Source organism: Wyeomyia smithii, chromosome 3 (genome assembly GCF_029784165.1).
Source record: "Wyeomyia smithii strain HCP4-BCI-WySm-NY-G18 chromosome 3, ASM2978416v1, whole genome shotgun sequence".
Taxonomy (NCBI): Eukaryota; Metazoa; Arthropoda; class Insecta; order Diptera; family Culicidae; genus Wyeomyia; species Wyeomyia smithii.
In genome coordinates, this window is record NC_073696.1 from 81976249 (window position 1) to 81994733 (window position 18485).

General features: G+C 39.8%; 1 protein-coding gene across 5 annotated transcripts; it reads left to right on the forward strand.

Moving 5' to 3' along the window:
* Window positions 1-2477: 2477 nt before the first annotated feature.
* On the forward strand, window positions 2478-17935 carry LOC129731921 (RISC-loading complex subunit tarbp2-like). 5 transcript variants are annotated; one of them, XM_055692305.1, is made up of 9 exons: window positions 2489-2558; window positions 2618-2867; window positions 2946-3075; window positions 3323-3620; window positions 8687-8781; window positions 8840-9137; window positions 12648-12742; window positions 12801-13098; window positions 17205-17935. In XM_055692305.1, the coding sequence occupies exons 3-9, from the start codon at window positions 2966-2968 to the stop codon at window positions 17280-17282; spliced, it is 1272 nt and encodes a 423-aa protein (XP_055548280.1). In that variant the 5' UTR covers window positions 2489-2558; window positions 2618-2867; window positions 2946-2965; the 3' UTR covers window positions 17283-17935. The 5 variants fall into 5 exon arrangements, with proteins under 5 accessions (XP_055548284.1, XP_055548280.1, XP_055548281.1 ...); XM_055692306.1 differs by having other exon boundaries at window positions 2497-2867; window positions 2939-3075; XM_055692307.1 differs by having other exon boundaries at window positions 2497-2867; window positions 2952-3075.
* Window positions 17936-18485: the final 550 nt, after the last annotated feature.

Here is an 18485-nt window from a genome sequence, read left to right on the forward strand (position 1 = left end):
TTGGGACTGTTTGGGGCCCTGGATGGAGCGGGGAGAGCTTGGTTCTGGCTTCCTGCTATCAAGTTTAGTTTTTTTTCTCTCAACGTAACAACGCCCTACTCTTATGCATTTGTGTATGTATATATGTTCTGATGTATAAGGTCTATCAAGCGACGACTCTTCAATCTTTGAAGGATTTTTGGACAAACTATAAAAAAGTAGTAAATTACCTGACCAAACGACTATAAAACATTACCAGTGGAAGCGTAGTAAATGTATTAAGCATGACATGTCTATATAGCCCTCTCTCTTTATACCCAGCATTAAGGCCCAGATACACACATAGCGTAATGACGCCTTCCTTATACAAAATAGAAGGCGTGTTGGCGATCACGGGCCTTTAGTGTATCTATCTTTATACTATTAAGTAGTCAAAATCATATAAAACCGCGCCTTAACATTTTTCTTATTGACATAAGCACACTACTGAACATTTTTTTTACAACGCCCTACCTCCTACACGATAACATGAGTTTGATATCGTTGAGAGGTTTTATCATTCATAGATTAACACCTAGAAATTCTTCGATAATCAACAAATCAGGACAGGCAAATGAGAGAAGAGACAAAACAACCAACAATAACCAATCCAAGCAATCACCAGATTCAAGATAGACAACAAGAGGGAAGTATCCTCTAAAACAAGTACATATGGTTTTTTTTCTTTTATTGTTTTTATTATTATTATAGTTGTTTATTTGTCTTATTATTATCATTATTATTTTTTTATTTATTTATTTCTTCATTTTTTTTGTGTTTTTTTTATTTTATTTTTTTTTGTATTTTTATTTATTTATTTTCGAACGCTCAAATACCTTCCCAATCTTTCTCCAATTCCTTCCAATGGCATTCATACAGTCCCGCAAGTGGCAGTCAGCCATTATCCTTCCTTAAATATCGAGGTTGGACAGACTTGGCTCCAACTGACCAACCATCTACCGCGAAATGAAAATGAAATTGAATAACATTCTTGAACTTTGAACTTAGGTTAAGAAAATTTGACAGAGTAACAAATATAAAATCAAAACAAAAAAGTTTAATTTTCAATTATTTTTTTTATTGAAACTTGTTGAATGTACAAATTCAAATATAGAAGTTTTAGAACGTTTTTTCCAAACTTCTCGTTTTTTTTCAAATATGTGTAATGATTCTAATAATTATTTCAAATCATAATCATAAAATTCACATTCACGAATCAATTCACATTTACGAATCAAATATATATTCAAATTGGTGGAATATTCATCCAATCAATTTGTGAATTGTGTTATTTTGATCATACATTATTTATATGAATCTGAGGATGTTGCTGGATAGTAACGAACAACTTACCGAAGACGCTTGTTTTTAAAAAAAATATCAAGTTCTACACACGAAAATTGATTATTTCTCAATTTTCCAATAGTTTCGAAAAGAAGGGAATTTTTAGTGAGTACGAACAGGAATTGAAATTGTTTTCAACGCTGACTGAGGAAATTTATTTTTTAGTTATGGCATCGCTGTCGAAGATGGATGCGAGTGAACATCGAAAACATCAATAACCCTCTCTCTACCATGGTTACTCTAGAGCACCACAGGTTTGGATGCTAAGTCTTTCCAAATATTTACCAATGCTTCTCAAAATTCATAAATATATTCTCGAACGACATACTGATTGTTCAAGAACATATATATGCATTTTGAGTAGGATAGGCAAATATGTTTTAAAGGCCTATGGTGCTCTAGAGTAACCCCAAGTATGATGACAGTTCTACAAGGTATGCTATTCACATCGATGCATTAGTATTAGTGATCGTTATGAACTTTTTCCAATTTTGTATGAAATTTGAAATGATTTTGCATTTTAAACTAAACTTATAAAACATACTTTCCTAAAAAGTTATAGAAATGATGTTGAAACATGTTTTATTTGTGGGGAATACATAAACATGCTGCTATTTAGGTAAAATATGCTGTTTTTCATCAATTTGCCGGTAACCTTTTTGCACTTTTCGTTATTTTATTGTAGTCTAATAGCGTTTCTAAATAGAGTCGCTTATGTTTCATACAGTAACAAAAGTCATGAGCTATGACAATGACTAAGATTATGCTCCAACTATTAGAAAAATAGCATTTTTATATATTTTAGTTCGACATATTGTCGCAATTTTTCACATTAAATCTAAATTAATATCAATTTCTAGTGTGTTTCAACTGGAGATTCACTCTCCAACCAAAAAAATCAGATATAAAACAACATAAAACGAGAAATTTCCAAAAATATTCTGAATTCCATACGAAACGCGAAATTTTTCATAACGAGATTTGTTTGTGTGCGTGGATAGACAAAAATGTAGCATACCTTGTAGAACTGTCATCATACTTGGAGAGTAACCATGGTAAAGAGAGGGATAACTTTCGATAACGCTGGAAGATTGATGATTATATCGATAGCTGGCAACTATCGATAATTATCGATAGGTTTAACATCCCTTGTTGAGTAAGCGCTGTTGTGTGTGCACCGGTACAACTGGAATAAAGTAAATAAAGGTTACTAAAGATTGGTTCAGTAACTCAATTTATTATTTCAAACTTAAAGGTTCTAACATTCAGCTTGTTCACTTAACGAGGAAAAAAACGCTTTAAACAGTTGTACCTATAGGTCAATTTATTTTATCGTGAATAAATCTTTTAGTTACCTATTAGCTTTAATAGTATTGAAAAACAGTGATCTTATAGCAATTTTTCTAACTATCAATCCTGAAATTTTATTTCGATTCGGACAACATTTCTTTAATTTGCCGTTCATTTTAAAAGTTACTTACTGACTTCAACGATTACTGTGCAAGGTAAATATGATAAGATAAGATGCGTCTACGGACGAGTCGACCGTGATAAGATGGCACTTGAGTCACCACAGAGATTAGTTTTAGCTGAACGCTAAATTATGGACTTACCGCCAGCTGAAGACTTGAACGAATTGCTACTTGTCGAAACTCCACCTGCCAGCCATCCAACCCAAAACAACCGAAACGGCAACCTCGCGGACCAAACAAGGTTAGCGGCGGTGAGCAAGATGCGTTACCTATCTACGAAACCCCTAAAATGGAATTAACAAGCACCAACAATATAAAACAGAAGATTATTCACTAATTTTGTTATATTTTTTGTTGAACGCAGGAGAGTTTAAGAAAAAAAAGCCAATTTTACAGCTGCCAAGACCTTAATGGACGAGTTGACCGCATTTCGCGTAGAGGCTGGAAGCTAGAAGCGATCCTGCAAGATAACTTATTTCTCGTTACAGGCAAATCAGCGATGGCAAAGGCGAACCGGCTGGTAATCCTATTGGTTGGCTACAAGAAATGTGTATGGCACACCGTTGGCCTATGCCAATCTACGAAACCGAAATGGAAGTCGGTTTCCCACATCAGTGTCAGTTTACAATTGCTTGCGCTGTTTTGAAATATCGTGAGGTGGGAAAGGGTAGTAGTAAAAAGATCGCTAAAACCCAGGCGGCGCAGAAAATGTGGCAGAGATTGCAGGATCAACCACTTAGGTCGAGAGACACTCCGCAGGTGCTTAACGGAGAAGGCAATGAAGAGGTATCACCTGTAATTGTAGTTTAATTTTTTTTGTTGATTTCATATTCCAGAAGAATTTTACGAATAAGCAATGTTTCCATTTTATTCTACTAAGAAATTGTAGTCTTGTATGGGAATGAATGTAAACATAGCCTATTCTTAAAATTTAATTCCATTCTACTTAAGCCTGTAGTACACTCTTCGTCTAATGATCAAATATTTGACCTTCTGACATAATGGTCAAATTTATTTGACATCATGGTTGTTGTTTGCCCGTGTTTGTCCCATGTCAAAATTGGAGAGTGACAAACAATTCGTCCCCTTAATGCTAGAACTAGATAACTCGAAATTTGTCGATTTTAAGTTAAGTATGCCATCATATTTATCGCGTCGAGCTCTATAACATATCCAAAACTCGTTGAAACACGATTACAAGAAAAAGTGTTATTCATCAATTAAAAAACAAGATATCTCTACGAAAAACAAGCGTATTTTGTAGTAAAACTAAATAACTCGGTTTTTTGTTGATTTTTACGTTGCTATAACGGGCCTGAAACGATATGGATGCGTTTCATAAAATCGGAACCTTTAATAATTGCATTTGAATCATCATCACCAGAATACGTCAAATTTTCAAACTCGTTTTTCTCGAAACGTCAATTTTCGAGTTATCTAGTTCTAGCATTAAGGGGACGAATTATCTTAGACCAAATTTTTATCTGTCAAAAAGTAACAAATATTTGACGCTTGGTCAAAGAGTGTAATACAGGCTTAAGTGATTGTGTCCACGGACCATACAAAATTTTTAGAATTTATATGGGCAGTTGTCCACGGAGGGGGGTCAGAATCTTTAAAAATTTGTCCACGTGGAATGTAGGTGGCCCCTTAGTGAAATCGACCTGCGATACTAGCGCAGATAAAAAAGTCTATTTCAACGAATCAGTGAGTGATTCTTTATAGCGATTTTTTTTATTCCACTGGGTGAGTGGAAATCTACACGGCAGTAGAGAAACGATACCGCGATTTACGATGCACGAAAGAAATGCCAGATAACCCTCTGGGAATAAGGGGTCATCCACATACCACGTGGACAGATTTTTAACGATTTTGATCCCCCCCCCCCCTCCCCCTCCGTGGACAACTGCCCATATAAATTCTAAAAAAATTGTATGGACCGTGGACATTACTCTACCCCCCCCCCCCCCCCCAAAGCTGTCCACGTGGTATGTGGATGGGCCCTAAAGGGATTCGCTATAAATGCTGTAGTACACTCTTTGACCAAGCATCAAATATTTGTCACTTTTTGACATAAAATTTCGACAAAATTTTGGTCAAAGATAATTGTTTGTCAAAATTTTTTGACAAACTTATTACACTTAGAAAACACTTCACTGAAATTTCTTTGGTAAAGCGCAGTATGCAGTTCAAAAAGAAATTCATTTTCCTATCTCAATCACATGTAAAATTTAGGCACTGAAACAGGCAATGAAATTTCTTCTCATGGGTTGTATGTTGTATGTTAAATACTGTAGCCTCTACTGTATATTTGTTTGCCTATATCTTGTATTGGCCCTGACACAAGTAAACGAGATTTTCGCACCTACGCGAATTCTCATATGCAATTGTCAATTTATGTGTGAAAATAAAAGTAAAAATATATCCTTCCTGCACTTTCGCAAGTAAAAACCAAATCAATACCCACAGAGTCGTCAGGTCCAATATGCATATACAGAATAAATCAGTCTTGTATTATCGCTCCGTAAAACACGGTGAGAGTCGAAAACCCATTAATGGGTACTTTTTCAACCATTTCGCCAAAAAGTGAGCCAACCTATTTAGTGGGTAAACTCGATTTACCCATTAACGGGTAAACCGATTAAACGTCAAAAACTGGGTACAAAATCACTCATTTTGAGAAATGAATTTTCTCAAGGAAATGGGTGAAATTTTACCCATTATTAAATAAACGGAAATTTTGTGATTATCACTCAAAAAAATGAAAAGAAGTGGAAGTGAAATAATTATTTTTAATTATTTGCAAAAATGAATCTTATTTACGAAAACAGGAGTATTTTATCTGCTATCATCAATTGTCAGAATCGCTATTCTCTGCAACAAAGCCAATACCAGACGGATAGTGAACATTCTAGATCTAATATAAAAAAAATCTCACATTGTAAAATTCAATACTTGATATAACATACTGTTTACCTTGCAACTTCTTCAACGACGCAGTATCGAATCTCTTTCAAAGTCCTTCCACGGCAATTGTTGACAAATAATAAACAAAACAGATCGTAGAAGTAACGCGTGCGAACAAATCGACAGAGCAAACTAAAATGATGCTTGAAGTATTTTTTCACCCATTAATGGGTAAACAAATGACCCATTTTTTTCTAAGAACATGTCTTTCTAATGCGTACAATTTTAACCCATATTACATTTTCAAATGTACCCATTCTTCTGACAGCCGCATATGACAGGAAAAAATGGGTACAACAATACCCATTAATGGGTTTTCGACTCTTACCGTGAATAATACAACATGGCGCAGCTGGTAATAGAGAGATGAAAATCAAAAAACCAGTAAAGATTTCGAATAAATCTAACCTGCGGATTACTTTAAAACGAAAGAAGGTGTCGTCAAGAAGCCATCGCCGAACAGAAGGCGCGATAAGCTACATTACGGCTTATTGGAAGAACTCGCGGAACAGTGCTTTCACCAACTATCGAAGAACCCTATATGATGGACAGCTTTAAACGGATGCCCTAGAGTTATCAGGAAATGTTGCCGAACACTGGAAAAAGTTCAAACAGCAGATGGAATTCTTCATGATAGCGATTGGTTATGATGTGAAACCGGATAAAGTGAAAATAGCTCCTCTTCTTAACCTAATTGACAACGATGCAGTCGATGTGTACAATACATTTACATTCGAGGAAGAAGAGGTAGGCACGTATGCAAAAGTGATGGAAAAATTTGATGCTTACTGCAATCCCCGGAACAATGAGATATACTCGCGCTGGAAATTTTATTCTCGTAGCCAGGCCGAAGATTAACCGTTTGACCGTTTTTTGGCTGATCTCCGTATGTTGGTAAAAAATTGCAATACGCTAGAGGAAGACAAAATGATTCGAGATCGCATTATTTTTGGATGCCATAGTGCTGACCTGAGAGACAAGTTGATCACTAAAGATTGCACAAAGGATGTTACTTTGAATGCGGCAATAGAAGCGGCGAGGTTGGATGAGTTATAAAGGAAACAACTACAGCTTATTAACCGTGGAACTTCGAGTCTTGTTACGGTTGAGACGGTTACCAGAGGTGCGGGATCAAGTCAAGCGAAAAACAATTTTGGATCACAAAGGGGAAATCGAAATCACAAAAACCTCACAAAACGTGATTATTGTCTAACTACCCATACAAGAGGAAGGTGTCCGGCGTACGGACAGCAGTGTAGGAGATGTAGAAAAATGCACCACTACGAAAGAGCTTGCCGAAATAGACCAGTACAAAACCAAGAGATTCGTGCTAAGAGCCCCACCGTTCATCAGGATCCAGAGAGTGGATTGATATCGCCGATGATGAGTGTGATGATGTCGTTAGTTCGATAGTACGAGAGCTGCCTACACTCAATTTGGTAAATGTTAGAAAAGAAAGATGGTGCACCGATTTGAAAGTAGAAGATACTGTGGTACGATTCAAACTAGATACAGGATCTGATGTAAATTTTATTCCGTGTGATGTTTTTGACAAAATGTGTGTAAACTTGCAACTATTTTTTTCTGGCTCAAGCTGAACTGTGACATTTTGGAAACAATCGTCAGCCTAGATTTTGATGGGTAGAAATTTGAGGTCAAAGGTACCAATAGCAGAGAGAAGGCTCGCAGGTGTTAAAGACGACAGCATCAGACAGCAGTTGTAAGACAATCAATGAAAATATAAGCGCAACTACGATAAGGCAGCACATCCGAGACCAGATTTCGAGAAAGGTGATTTAGTCTTGGTGCAAGATGCAGCAACTAAACGATGGGTAAGGGGGAAATATTAAGGAAACTAGTTGAACCAAGATCGTGTGTTGTGAGAACCAATTCGGCAAATTATATGCGAAACTCTTGATTCATCAAGAAAAGGAAGACTTGAAGGAGGGAGGTGTTGTATATGTTACTGTAGCCTCTACTGTATATTTATATGTCTGTATCTTGTATACGCATATAGATTTAATCAGTCGTTTTTGTCTAAGCAAACCGCCAACACGTTTTGTATTATCGCTCTGTAACAGAACACAACAGACAGTACGCAGCTAAAAAGAAATCAAAAACCGAAAGGGAAAACGAAGTTCACTTGGTGTGAACACTGCTGTGAAACGCAATGTCACTTGTTCATGCGCGGAATAATGAGCACTGACATTATTTAGGTACTGAAAGAGTCAGGCAGTTAAATAGTTGATCGACGATCGTCTCACACCAGATCCACGCATTTTGGTAAATAAGTGTGTGTTCAAATGTGATAAAAAAAGCAAAAATCATGCGCTCGCTGACGTCGGATATCGTTACTGTGAAGCATTCCCAGCTGTAAAAATTCCGTTTGGTTAAAAGGGCAAAATTTCGTGAATCTTTTTTTTCAACGGCGTACCACGCTTAAAATATGAAAATTCTAAGCCGGTGTCAAACTGTTTTTGATCAGTACACTATTTGACGGTTTATGTCAAACTTTTTCAGTCGCTATTCTGATAAGTTCAGGGTTCAAAGCTCACAGGTTCATTTCACGGTTGATTGTCACTCCCTTCCCCATAGTAACTTTGTGACGAAACAAAGTCAGACCCTCTTCTAGATAATTACGTAGCTTTATTACGCCTATGTACTATAGGCGAACTGTCTTAAAACCTTTCGAGCAGTTTTTATTCTTCATTCGAAAATCAAAGGACGACGATAAACATTTTTTACAAGTCACGTTTTGCTCAGCAAATTACACTCTTTCAGTTGATACGTAAAAATCGAAAAAACGAGCAAAACTTTAGGACCACTTCACCCTCAGTTTGAGCTTTCATAGCTTTTACTCACCTATCGTGTTGTCTGTCACACAGGATGAAAACCACCAAACTGCTAGGGCTGTAACCGACAAGTTTAGCAGAATTTCGCTTAGTGACCACCCGTCTGGAGGATTAAGCGTTAAGACTGAGTAAGTCAGATTCTACTTCACTGTTGGAACCTGCGAGAAAACTTATTTTTGATTACAGGCAAATCGGTGATGGCGAAGACGAACCGACTGGTAACCCTATTGGTTGGCTACAAGAGATGTGTATGGCTCGCCGTTGGCCTCCGCCAACCTACGAAACGGAAATGGAAGTCGGTTTGCCACATGAGCGTCAGTTTACCATTGCTTGCGCTGTTCTGACGAATCGTGAGTTGGGCAAGGGTAATAGTAAAAAGATCGCTAAACGCCGGGCAGCGCAGAGGATGTGGCAGACATTGCAGGATCAAGCACTGAAGCTGAGTAAAACTGTGCATGTGCTTGACGAGGAAGGCAACGAAAAGGTATCACCCATAATTGCAGCTTGAAAAATTGCGAGGGGTAAGACAGTGAGTAAATTTGAGTTTTTCTAAGAACACCTGAAAAATAAAGAGCAAATCTGAGTAACTCTTAAGTCTCTGCATATCTATCCTTAAATTTTACTCCAGCCGCAAATATACACATAAATGTTGCTCGGTCTGCTCGTTTATATATTTTTCTTGTTCTCAAGGTAATCAAAAATGTGAATCATCTGAAAATTTCAGAGTAATATTGAGTAAATTAGAATTACTCCAAGCATAAGAGTAACTCCGATAAAAGCTGTCTCGTCCCTCGAAAAACTGCGTTGATTTTATATTCCTGTTGTGTTTCTATTTATAAAATCAGGCGGTAAAAGTAGAAAAACTTTATCTTACGGTATATTACAGTGCACAGTAAAAATCGAAAATAAAAAAAAAGTGTTATTACTCTTACAAACAGTGTTATGCCTTGTCAGACTACGCCGGATATCACCTGATATCGCCATATGATATCGGATATGACTTCGAGCGTTCAAATTGGAGTGAGTTGATAAGATTTGACATTTGCTTTGGTAATTGAAAAGAGAAGGAAACAAAAACTGGTCAAAGCTAAAACAAGACAACAAGAGCAATGGGATTAGGATAGAGATGTCAGCTAGTTGGCTCGCACCAACGCGAACTCTGATATAAAATTATCAACATGTGCGGGATGAAAATAGCAAAAATATTTCCTTCCTTTTTTCTCGCATGCAACGCGAATTGCCTAATTTCTAGGGTCGCGTCAAATGTCTGTTGCCCGTGTTGCCAACTGCTTGAAATGTGGTTATTATTGGTTTTCGATATCCGCGATAGCATGTAACCGAGGTGATATCCGTTGACAGCTCGATTGTATGGGATATCAGGTATTTTGGATGGTGATATGGCCTCGATAACACGAATCGCCTGATATCAGGTAATATGCGGTGTAGTGTGAACGGGGTATTAGTTTGAAAATTTTAAGCGTTTGTTTTGACTTAGAATAAGCTAGGAGGGAAAAATAAAATAATATCTATAAATGTCGTTATAAGTATAAGCTAGCGCGAAAACAACCAAATACTCTTTTGCGAATAATTTCCGTTTTTGACGTTGGACTAACGTCTATATCGAAGTTAGGCATCTGAATTTGAAAATCTAGTAATTCAACCGGGGAAAACCAGGGAAAAGTGGTCAGGTTTTGAGCGCTTGTATATCAGTCATTTCTTTTCAGAATTTCGAGGTTTTGGCATCAACCGATCAGAAATTCTTTTACGGTTGAATTTATGTAACAAAAATAACCTATTGTTCGAGATACACTATTGAAAAATTGATAAATCACATCGATTGTCTAAATCATACCGAGCAACCAATCACCACCTCTCTTCACAAGCACAGTCGACACTAACGGATACAACCGATCTGACTTTGTAAACAGTCTCACAGCTTTCAACCAATAACGAGCTCGCTTTCGGTAGCTGCAACAGGTGTTTCAACACCGTTTTAAAATGCTTCTTTTATCATTACCACTGAACAGATTCTAAACACCGATGGCTTGATTGATAGGGGAAATATTGCGCAAGATTGTCATATAATAATTTAAATATGTTTTCGATACTAAACTAGTTAAAAGTTGTGTTAAAAGTCGTGCACATTCAACCAATCACAAGCTCGCTTCTTGTTTGCTCGCGGATGGATTTTTGCTTTGGGCTATATAATAGCCTGTGTCGTCTCATAGCAGTCATCAGTTAACAAGTGAAAGGCCACCAGGCCGGTCTTGTATAATCAGCAGCGGTGGCTGATTCCAGCGGCCAAACTGAGCTGCAGCAGAACCAGAGCGGTGGTATCAGGCAGCAGCGGCGGAGGTAGTGGGAAGCTGCATTTCTTCATTCAGTTCGGTGCTCCTTCGATCTGAGTTGGACCCCACCAGCGGTAATCCAATTCAGATATCGTTGGGTGAGAACGTTGGGTGTGTGTGCAGTGTGCACATATAGCGTATGTGCATCTGTATTGCTATGACATTTGCGATGATAGGGATGGTGCTGTTGCGTGTGTATGGCTAGCTATAGCGTGTGTAAGACACTAGCAGCTGTAGCATATTATGGCTATTGCGTGTGTATCTCAAGCGTGTGTACGGATAGTTATAGCTTGTGTGTGGATAGCTGCTGCGTGTGTAATGATTAGTTATAGCGTATGTATGGATAGTAATAGCACATGGTTGGATAGCTTATGCGTGTGTATAGATAGTTGTATCGGATGTATGGAAAGGAATAGCGTGTGTATGGATAGCTATAGCTACAGCGTGTGTATGAATAGTTTTGACGCGTGTTTAGATGGTTATAGCATGTGTGTGAATAACTATAGCGGGTGTTTATCGAAGATTATTATTGTCATTGAAAATATTAAAACGTCTTAACGAACACAGTTGTGAATTTGATTTTACAGCAGCGATTTTAACTTCTTCAGCCAGTCTTTATTCATCGAGGAAAAATTACTACCTATGAATGATCAACACTTATTTACTAGAAATTTGATTTAGATCAAAACGGGTTCTTTTGAGTATCATAAGTTATTGGTAAAAAGAGTTGCAAGTTTTCTCAATGAGCATTCATTAAATTTTCGTTTTTGTTTCTCGGTGCGCGGTTTTGATTTTGTTTCTCGCACACACAGAAAGAAACAAACTTGTCGCTATCGTGAAAAATAACAAAACAATTAGAAATGCTCTAAATCACAACTGAAGAAGTTAAGATATTTTCCTGTCACTCGCCCAAACCTTGATAACAACTACCGAAAAACGTGTGATTGAGCTCTTGCTATATTGAGTTATTGAACCAAACGTTTTTTTTTTTTTTTCAAATACATGAAGTTATATGCTGGGCTGGAACTAACCTAGCATGAGTTTTATCGATTAAATGTCAAACAATTTTCAAATTTAAAATTTTCGGTTGAATCGTTCTGGGCTCCAATTTCAGATAGTTTCGTAAAGTTTGCTTTTTGCTTGGATAGGAAAATTTTACCAATTCGCTCATTTAAATGATTGTCTTGGTAGTGCAGCAAACAAAAGATTGATTCGAATATGTATGAAATGACAGCGATTAAATAAAAAATATCCATTCTTTTAGTATATATTATTATTTATAACGTTTTAACGTCTCAGCATCCAGAAATGCACTGTTAGATAAAATTGCAGCAAATACTAGAGTTGCATTTCTCTCTATTATTTGTTTTAATGGAATATAAGAATACCGTAGTCCAACGTCATGCGGTCGTGTCTTGAATACCACCCTCCTACTTTTTTGTATTAGAAAAACGCGAACGGAGAAAATTACATGCCAGACAGAACTGGAACCCGTAATCTCCGCTGTCTCAGTGCAGTAGCGAGAGCATATTTGCTTTTACTTATCTATTGTGTCACTGAATATTGAGAATAGGTTATGTTACCATTTAATTCTACTACACAAGAAATTTATTTATTTATTGTGTCACTGTTTGTTTGTCACGTAGGAGGAAAAACATGCAGCCTCTAAAACCCAAATCGACAAGTTGAGTAGCGTTTCGCTCGGTGACCCCCCAGCAAGAAGATCAAGCGTTAAAGTTGAGTGAGTCGGACTTGTCTTTACTTCTGAACTCTGCGAGAAAACTTATATTTCATTACAGGCAAATCGACGAAAGCAAGTACGAACCGACTGGTAACCCTATTGGTTGGCTACAAGAGATGTGTGTGGCTCGCCGTTGGCCTCCGCCAATCTACGAAACGGAAATGGAAGGTGGTTTGCCACATCAACGTCAGTTTGCCATTGTTTGCGCTGTTTCTAAATATCGTGAAGTGGGCAGGGGTAATAGTAAAAAGATCGCCAAACACCAGGCAGCGCAGAGGATGTGGCAGAGATTACAGGTTCAACCACTTGAGCCGAGAGTAACTGCGCAGGTGCTTGACGACGAAAGGAAAGAAGAGGTACCATCTATAATTACATAATTAAATTACAATAAGAATTGCTCCAGTTCACAGCTAACATCAAAAATGGTTACTACCTCTACAAGTTTGTGAAATCTAGGCATTTATTTTAACTCACTACAGTCAAACCTGTTTTTGTGTGAGGGATAGGGACCGCACAAAAAAATCGCATAAAAAAATCATTTGAAACTTCACGTGCAGCTACAAAACAATATTTCCACAGCATTATTGAAAAAACATTTTTTATGCGGTGGATAGGGACCGCATAAAAAAAAATTCAGTTAAAAATAACTCGAAAGTTGTTGATTCTGATTTAGAATACCTATGAGAACAATTTTAAAACATCGGATTGATAAACGAAACTTTTTTAAACATGCTAATCCTTTCAACCACTTTCCTTCGTAGGTAAGCAATTCGTGACTTTTGCTACGTAAAACTGGCTCAATTAGCAATTTTTGGACGCAACACTTCTGTAATGCGTTGGAATTCATTTCAAGAATCGTAAAAACTAAATGGCTGAAAATTTTGTCGGAAGTGGTCCTTTTTCATATGCCGCACAAAAACAGTCGCACAAAAAAAAATCGCATAAAAAAGGTCCCACAAAATAAATTTCGCACAAAGAAGAGTCGCACAAAAACTGGTTTGACTGTATTCGTTACAATATAACAAATGATATCACCCATAAACATTGCCAAAAAAATAAGTCAGCACAAAAATAATAGCACGCGATACTCATATCTTTTAAATAATGCCGTTGTGGTTCTGCTATCGATCTAGATTCTAGACTTACTTACTTACTTACTTAGATGGCCGTACGTCCTAAGGCATGGCCTGCATAACGTGGTTCCGCCAATTCACTCGGTCTATGGCTGCCTGCCTCCAGTTCCGCGGGCACCCGGTACTTTGCAGATCGTGCTCCATCTGGTCCACCCATCTCGCTCGTTGCGCCCCTCGCCTTCTCGTTCCCGTCGGATTTGAAGCGAACACCAATTTTGCAGGGTAGCTATCCGGCATTCTAGCTACATGCCCTGCCCAGCGTATCCCTCCAGCTTTAGCCACTTTCTGAATACTGGGTTCACCGTAGAGGCGCGCAAGCTCGTGGTTCATCCTACGCCTCCACACTCCGTTCTCCTGCACACCGCCAAAGATGGTTCTTAGCACCCGACGTTCAAAAACTCCGAGTGCTCGCAAGTCCTCCTCGAGCATTGTACACGTCTCATGCCCGTAGAGAACGACCGGTCTTATTAGCGTTTTGTACAGGATACACTTGGTGCAAAGACTCAGATTATGCGACCGTAGTTTTTTATGGAGCCCATAGTAGGCACGACTTCCACTGATAATACGTCTCCTTATCTCCCGGCTGGTATCGTTATTCTCAGTTACCAGAGAGCCGAGGTGCACAAACTCGTCGACCACCTCGAACTCATCCCCGTCGATTGTTACCGTATTGCCTAGGCGTGCCCTGTCGTGCTCGGACCCACCTGCAAGCATATACTTAGTTTTTGACGTATTAATCTTCAGTCCGATCCTATCTGCTTCACGTTTCGGTCGGGTATACTGGTCTGCCACCGTCTCAAATTTTCTGCCGACAATATCCACGTCATCCGCAAAGCAAATAAATTGACCCGATCTGTTGAAAATCGTGCCCCGCATGTCAAACCCCGCTCGTCTCATAACACCCTCTAGCGCGACGTTAAACAATAAGCAGGAGAGACCATCACCTTGTCGGAGCCCCCTGTGAGACTCGAATGGGTCCGACGTTCCACCCGAAATTCTCACACAACCCTTCACATCCTCCATCGTAGCCTTAATCAGTCTTGTCAGCTTCCCCGGGAAGCCGTTTTCGTCTAGAATTTTCCATAGCTCTTGTCGGTTTATTGAATCGTATGCGGCTTTAAAATCGACGAAAAGATGGTGTGTAGGGACTCTAAACTCACGGCTCTTTTGGGGGATCTGCCGCAGTGTAAAGATTTGGTCAGTTGTAGACCGTCCTTCCATGAAGCCGGCCTGATAGCTTCCTACAAACCTGCTGGCTAATGGTGACAGGCGTTGGAAGATGACCTGGGAAAACACTTTGTAGGCGGCATTCAGGACTGTGATCGCTCGATAGTTCTCGCAGTCTAGTTTGTCGCCCTTTTTGTATATGGGGCAGATAACCCCTTCTTTCCACTCCTCCGGTAGCTGTTCTGTTTCCCAGATCTCGACGATCAGCCGATGCAGCGAGCTAGCCAGTTTGTCGGGGCCCATCTTAATAAGCTCAGCTCCGATGCCGTCTTTTCCGGCCGCTTTGTTGTTCTTGAGCTGCCGGATCGCATCCTTAACTTCGCTTATTGTGGGGGGTGGCACATCTTCGTCGTTCGTTGCACCGACCACGTCTTCTCCGCTTCTGTTGTGGTAGAACTTTCGTGTTTCGTGTGTGCGGTGCAGCTGCTCGAGTTCTTCACATTCCTCCTCTTCCTGGCGACGCTTTTTTTCCTTGAAAGTTGGACTTGCTACCTCCGTTTCAGTCTATATCGCTCCACATTCTGACGGGTGGCTCTACGCAGCATTGTTGCCCACGCTGCGTTCTTCTCGTCCAAAATCTGCCGACATTCTTCGTCAAACCACTCGTTACGTCGATTCGGTTGCACGTGTCCCAGGACTTCCTCCGCAGCACTGCTGATAGCTGTTTTCACGGCATTCCAGCGATCCCCTAGATGGGCTTCTTCAAGCTCTCCCTCTTCTGGCAGTGCAGCTTCGAGCGATGACGCGTACTGTGTTGCGATGTCGTGTTGCTTCAGTCGCGCGAGATTATACCGTGGCGGGCGACGGTACCGTATGTTATTCACAACGGATAGTTTTTGGCGTATCTTAACCATCACTAGGTAGTGATCCGAATCGATGTTAGCGCCTCGATGTGATCTGACATCGATTATGTCCGAGAAGTGCCGACCATCTATCAAAACGTGGTCGATTTGTGTTTCTGTTCTATTCGGTGATCTCCAGGTGAGTCTATGGTGGAGGCTATGCTGAAAGAAGGTGCTACGTATGGCCATGTTCTTGGAGGTGGCGAAGTCGATTAGTCTGAGGCCATTTTCATTCGTCAGCTGGTGTGCACTGAATCGTCCAATCACCGGTCTGTACTCCTCCTCCTGGCCAACCTGAGCGTTGTAATCACCGATGATGATCTTGACATCATGTTTTGGGCAGCGGTCATATTCACTCTCCAACTGCGCGTAGAATTCGTCCTTGTCGTCATCGGTACTTCCGAGGTGTGGGCTATGCACGTTGATAATACTAATGTTGAAGAAACGGCCTTTGATCCTCAACCTGCACATTCTAGGGCTGATTGGCCACCACCCGATCACCCGCTTCTGCATCTCTCCCATCACTATAAAAGCTGTTCCCAGCTCATGTGTGCTTCCACAACTCTGGTAGATGGTGTGACCATCCCTGTACGTACGCACCATCGTCCCCTTCCAGCATACCTCCTGCAGCGCTACGATGTTGAACTTGCGGGTCTTCAATTCCTCGGAAAGCACGCGGGTACTTCCTAGGAAGTTGAGGGATCGGCAGTTCCATGTTCCGAGAATCCAATCGTAAGTCCGTTTTCGTTGCCTAGGTCTTAGCCGTTTGTTCCGGTCCGTACTTAACGTTATTGCGTTCGTTGCTGTTGTTTTTTAATGGTGCGGGCTTGCAAGGCCAGCGACCAACCCCACTATGTCGCAGGAGGGCCAACGTAGTGCCATTGTTTAGAGTCCCGGGCACTACCAGGACTTGAGAAGGACACTGCGTTACTTAGAACGCTTCTGTTGGTGTCGATCCCAGGAAACTCCCTTCCGAGAAAGGAAGCCCCGCCCCCTGTCAGCATGCGACCAGCAGTCCCACCAGGGTTGGTTACCCGATCTTTCCACTGGTTACTCGCACATCAGTTGGTACCACGAGAAGGTAGGAGTACGGTAGCTGGAAGGCTGAGGTTCACTAGTGGGAACTGTTATGCGCCTTTGGTCCAGTCATTAACCAACCAATCTAGATTCTAGAGTAACATTCATATTTCTCGCTAAGGAAAGAACAAGTTTCAAATGCATACAGGTTTCACCCATATTTGTTTTTTGGTGTTTTTTCAGTTATCGCAGATGCCCGAAGCCGAGTGCCACGACACCGGAACTACGGCCGAGATCCAATCGGGTGCTGCAAGAATTTAATGACGTTAATATTCCTTAAACACAATTTTTACTTCGTTTATTTGTCGAAACACCGCTATGGATTGTGTTCCGAAACAGTGAGCAATATTCAATGTATTTTCTACAAAATTTTATTTGTTAGGAAAAGTTTTTCCGTTACAACCTCCCGATCAACCACACTTTATGCACCTTTATGAAACGACAACAACTGAAATCAATCGATATAGGTTCAAAACTAATCGATAGCGATTGTTCTCGTTTCATGAAGAAACTTAAAGAGTGGTTGGTCGGGCTTTATAAATATACGAGAGATACTGGCAACAAGGCCAGCTAGATGATGTGCGCGGTTTTGCGATAGGTATGACTTTAGGAACCATTCAAATATTACATAACGCGAAATTTGTCAATTTTCAATACCCACCCACCCCCGTGTAACGCAATTTTACATGTTTGCCACACGCAATATAACGCTTCACTGAATACCACCCACCCCCGAGCGCGTTATGTATTATTTGAATGATCCCTTAGTCAAAAAGTTGTTTTCTCGCGGAAAATAGTGCGATTGGTCAAGTTTATGAGTTCAGGTTCCGTTGCTACCTGGAAACTTATTTTCGTGGATCGAAATAAAATCGAAATAAAATTTCAATAAAGAATTATATTTATGTTTACACGTTTTTCATGTTCTATTGCTAAAGAATGAATTGAGAATGCTCCAAAGTTCATCACAGTGATTTTTAATTGGTGGTTCACAAACTCTTTGTATGATCTACAAAATAATGATGAAAGTGTATAAAATTAAGCATAAACAGAAAAATCCACACCTTCACGGTTTTTGTGATGCACTTTATTATTCCCCAGGACTTTATTCGACACCATCAGTTATACGAATCGAATAAAAAAGTTAGTCAAACTTGCGCTTTGAGAAGAGATCTGGCACCTCTGACATTGGTGACAGCGGTTTTTTCATCGCATATCTCTCTCTCTCTCTCTCTCTCTCTCTGAGTATCTCTAGTTGCACCGTGTTGCCAGAAACAGTAGATAAGGGGATAAAGAGTATGCGGCCGTTCCAAGCATAATTGTTCCAGTAGTGACCTAGCGTGACCGGGTGATACCCGGGGTGGAAAATTTGGGTGTCATCCCCACCAGGCTGCAGTGAAATCATCTTGTTATCAAAAATTGTGAAAGTTAGCACGTTCGTTTTCAATTGCACTGAATCTACCCGTT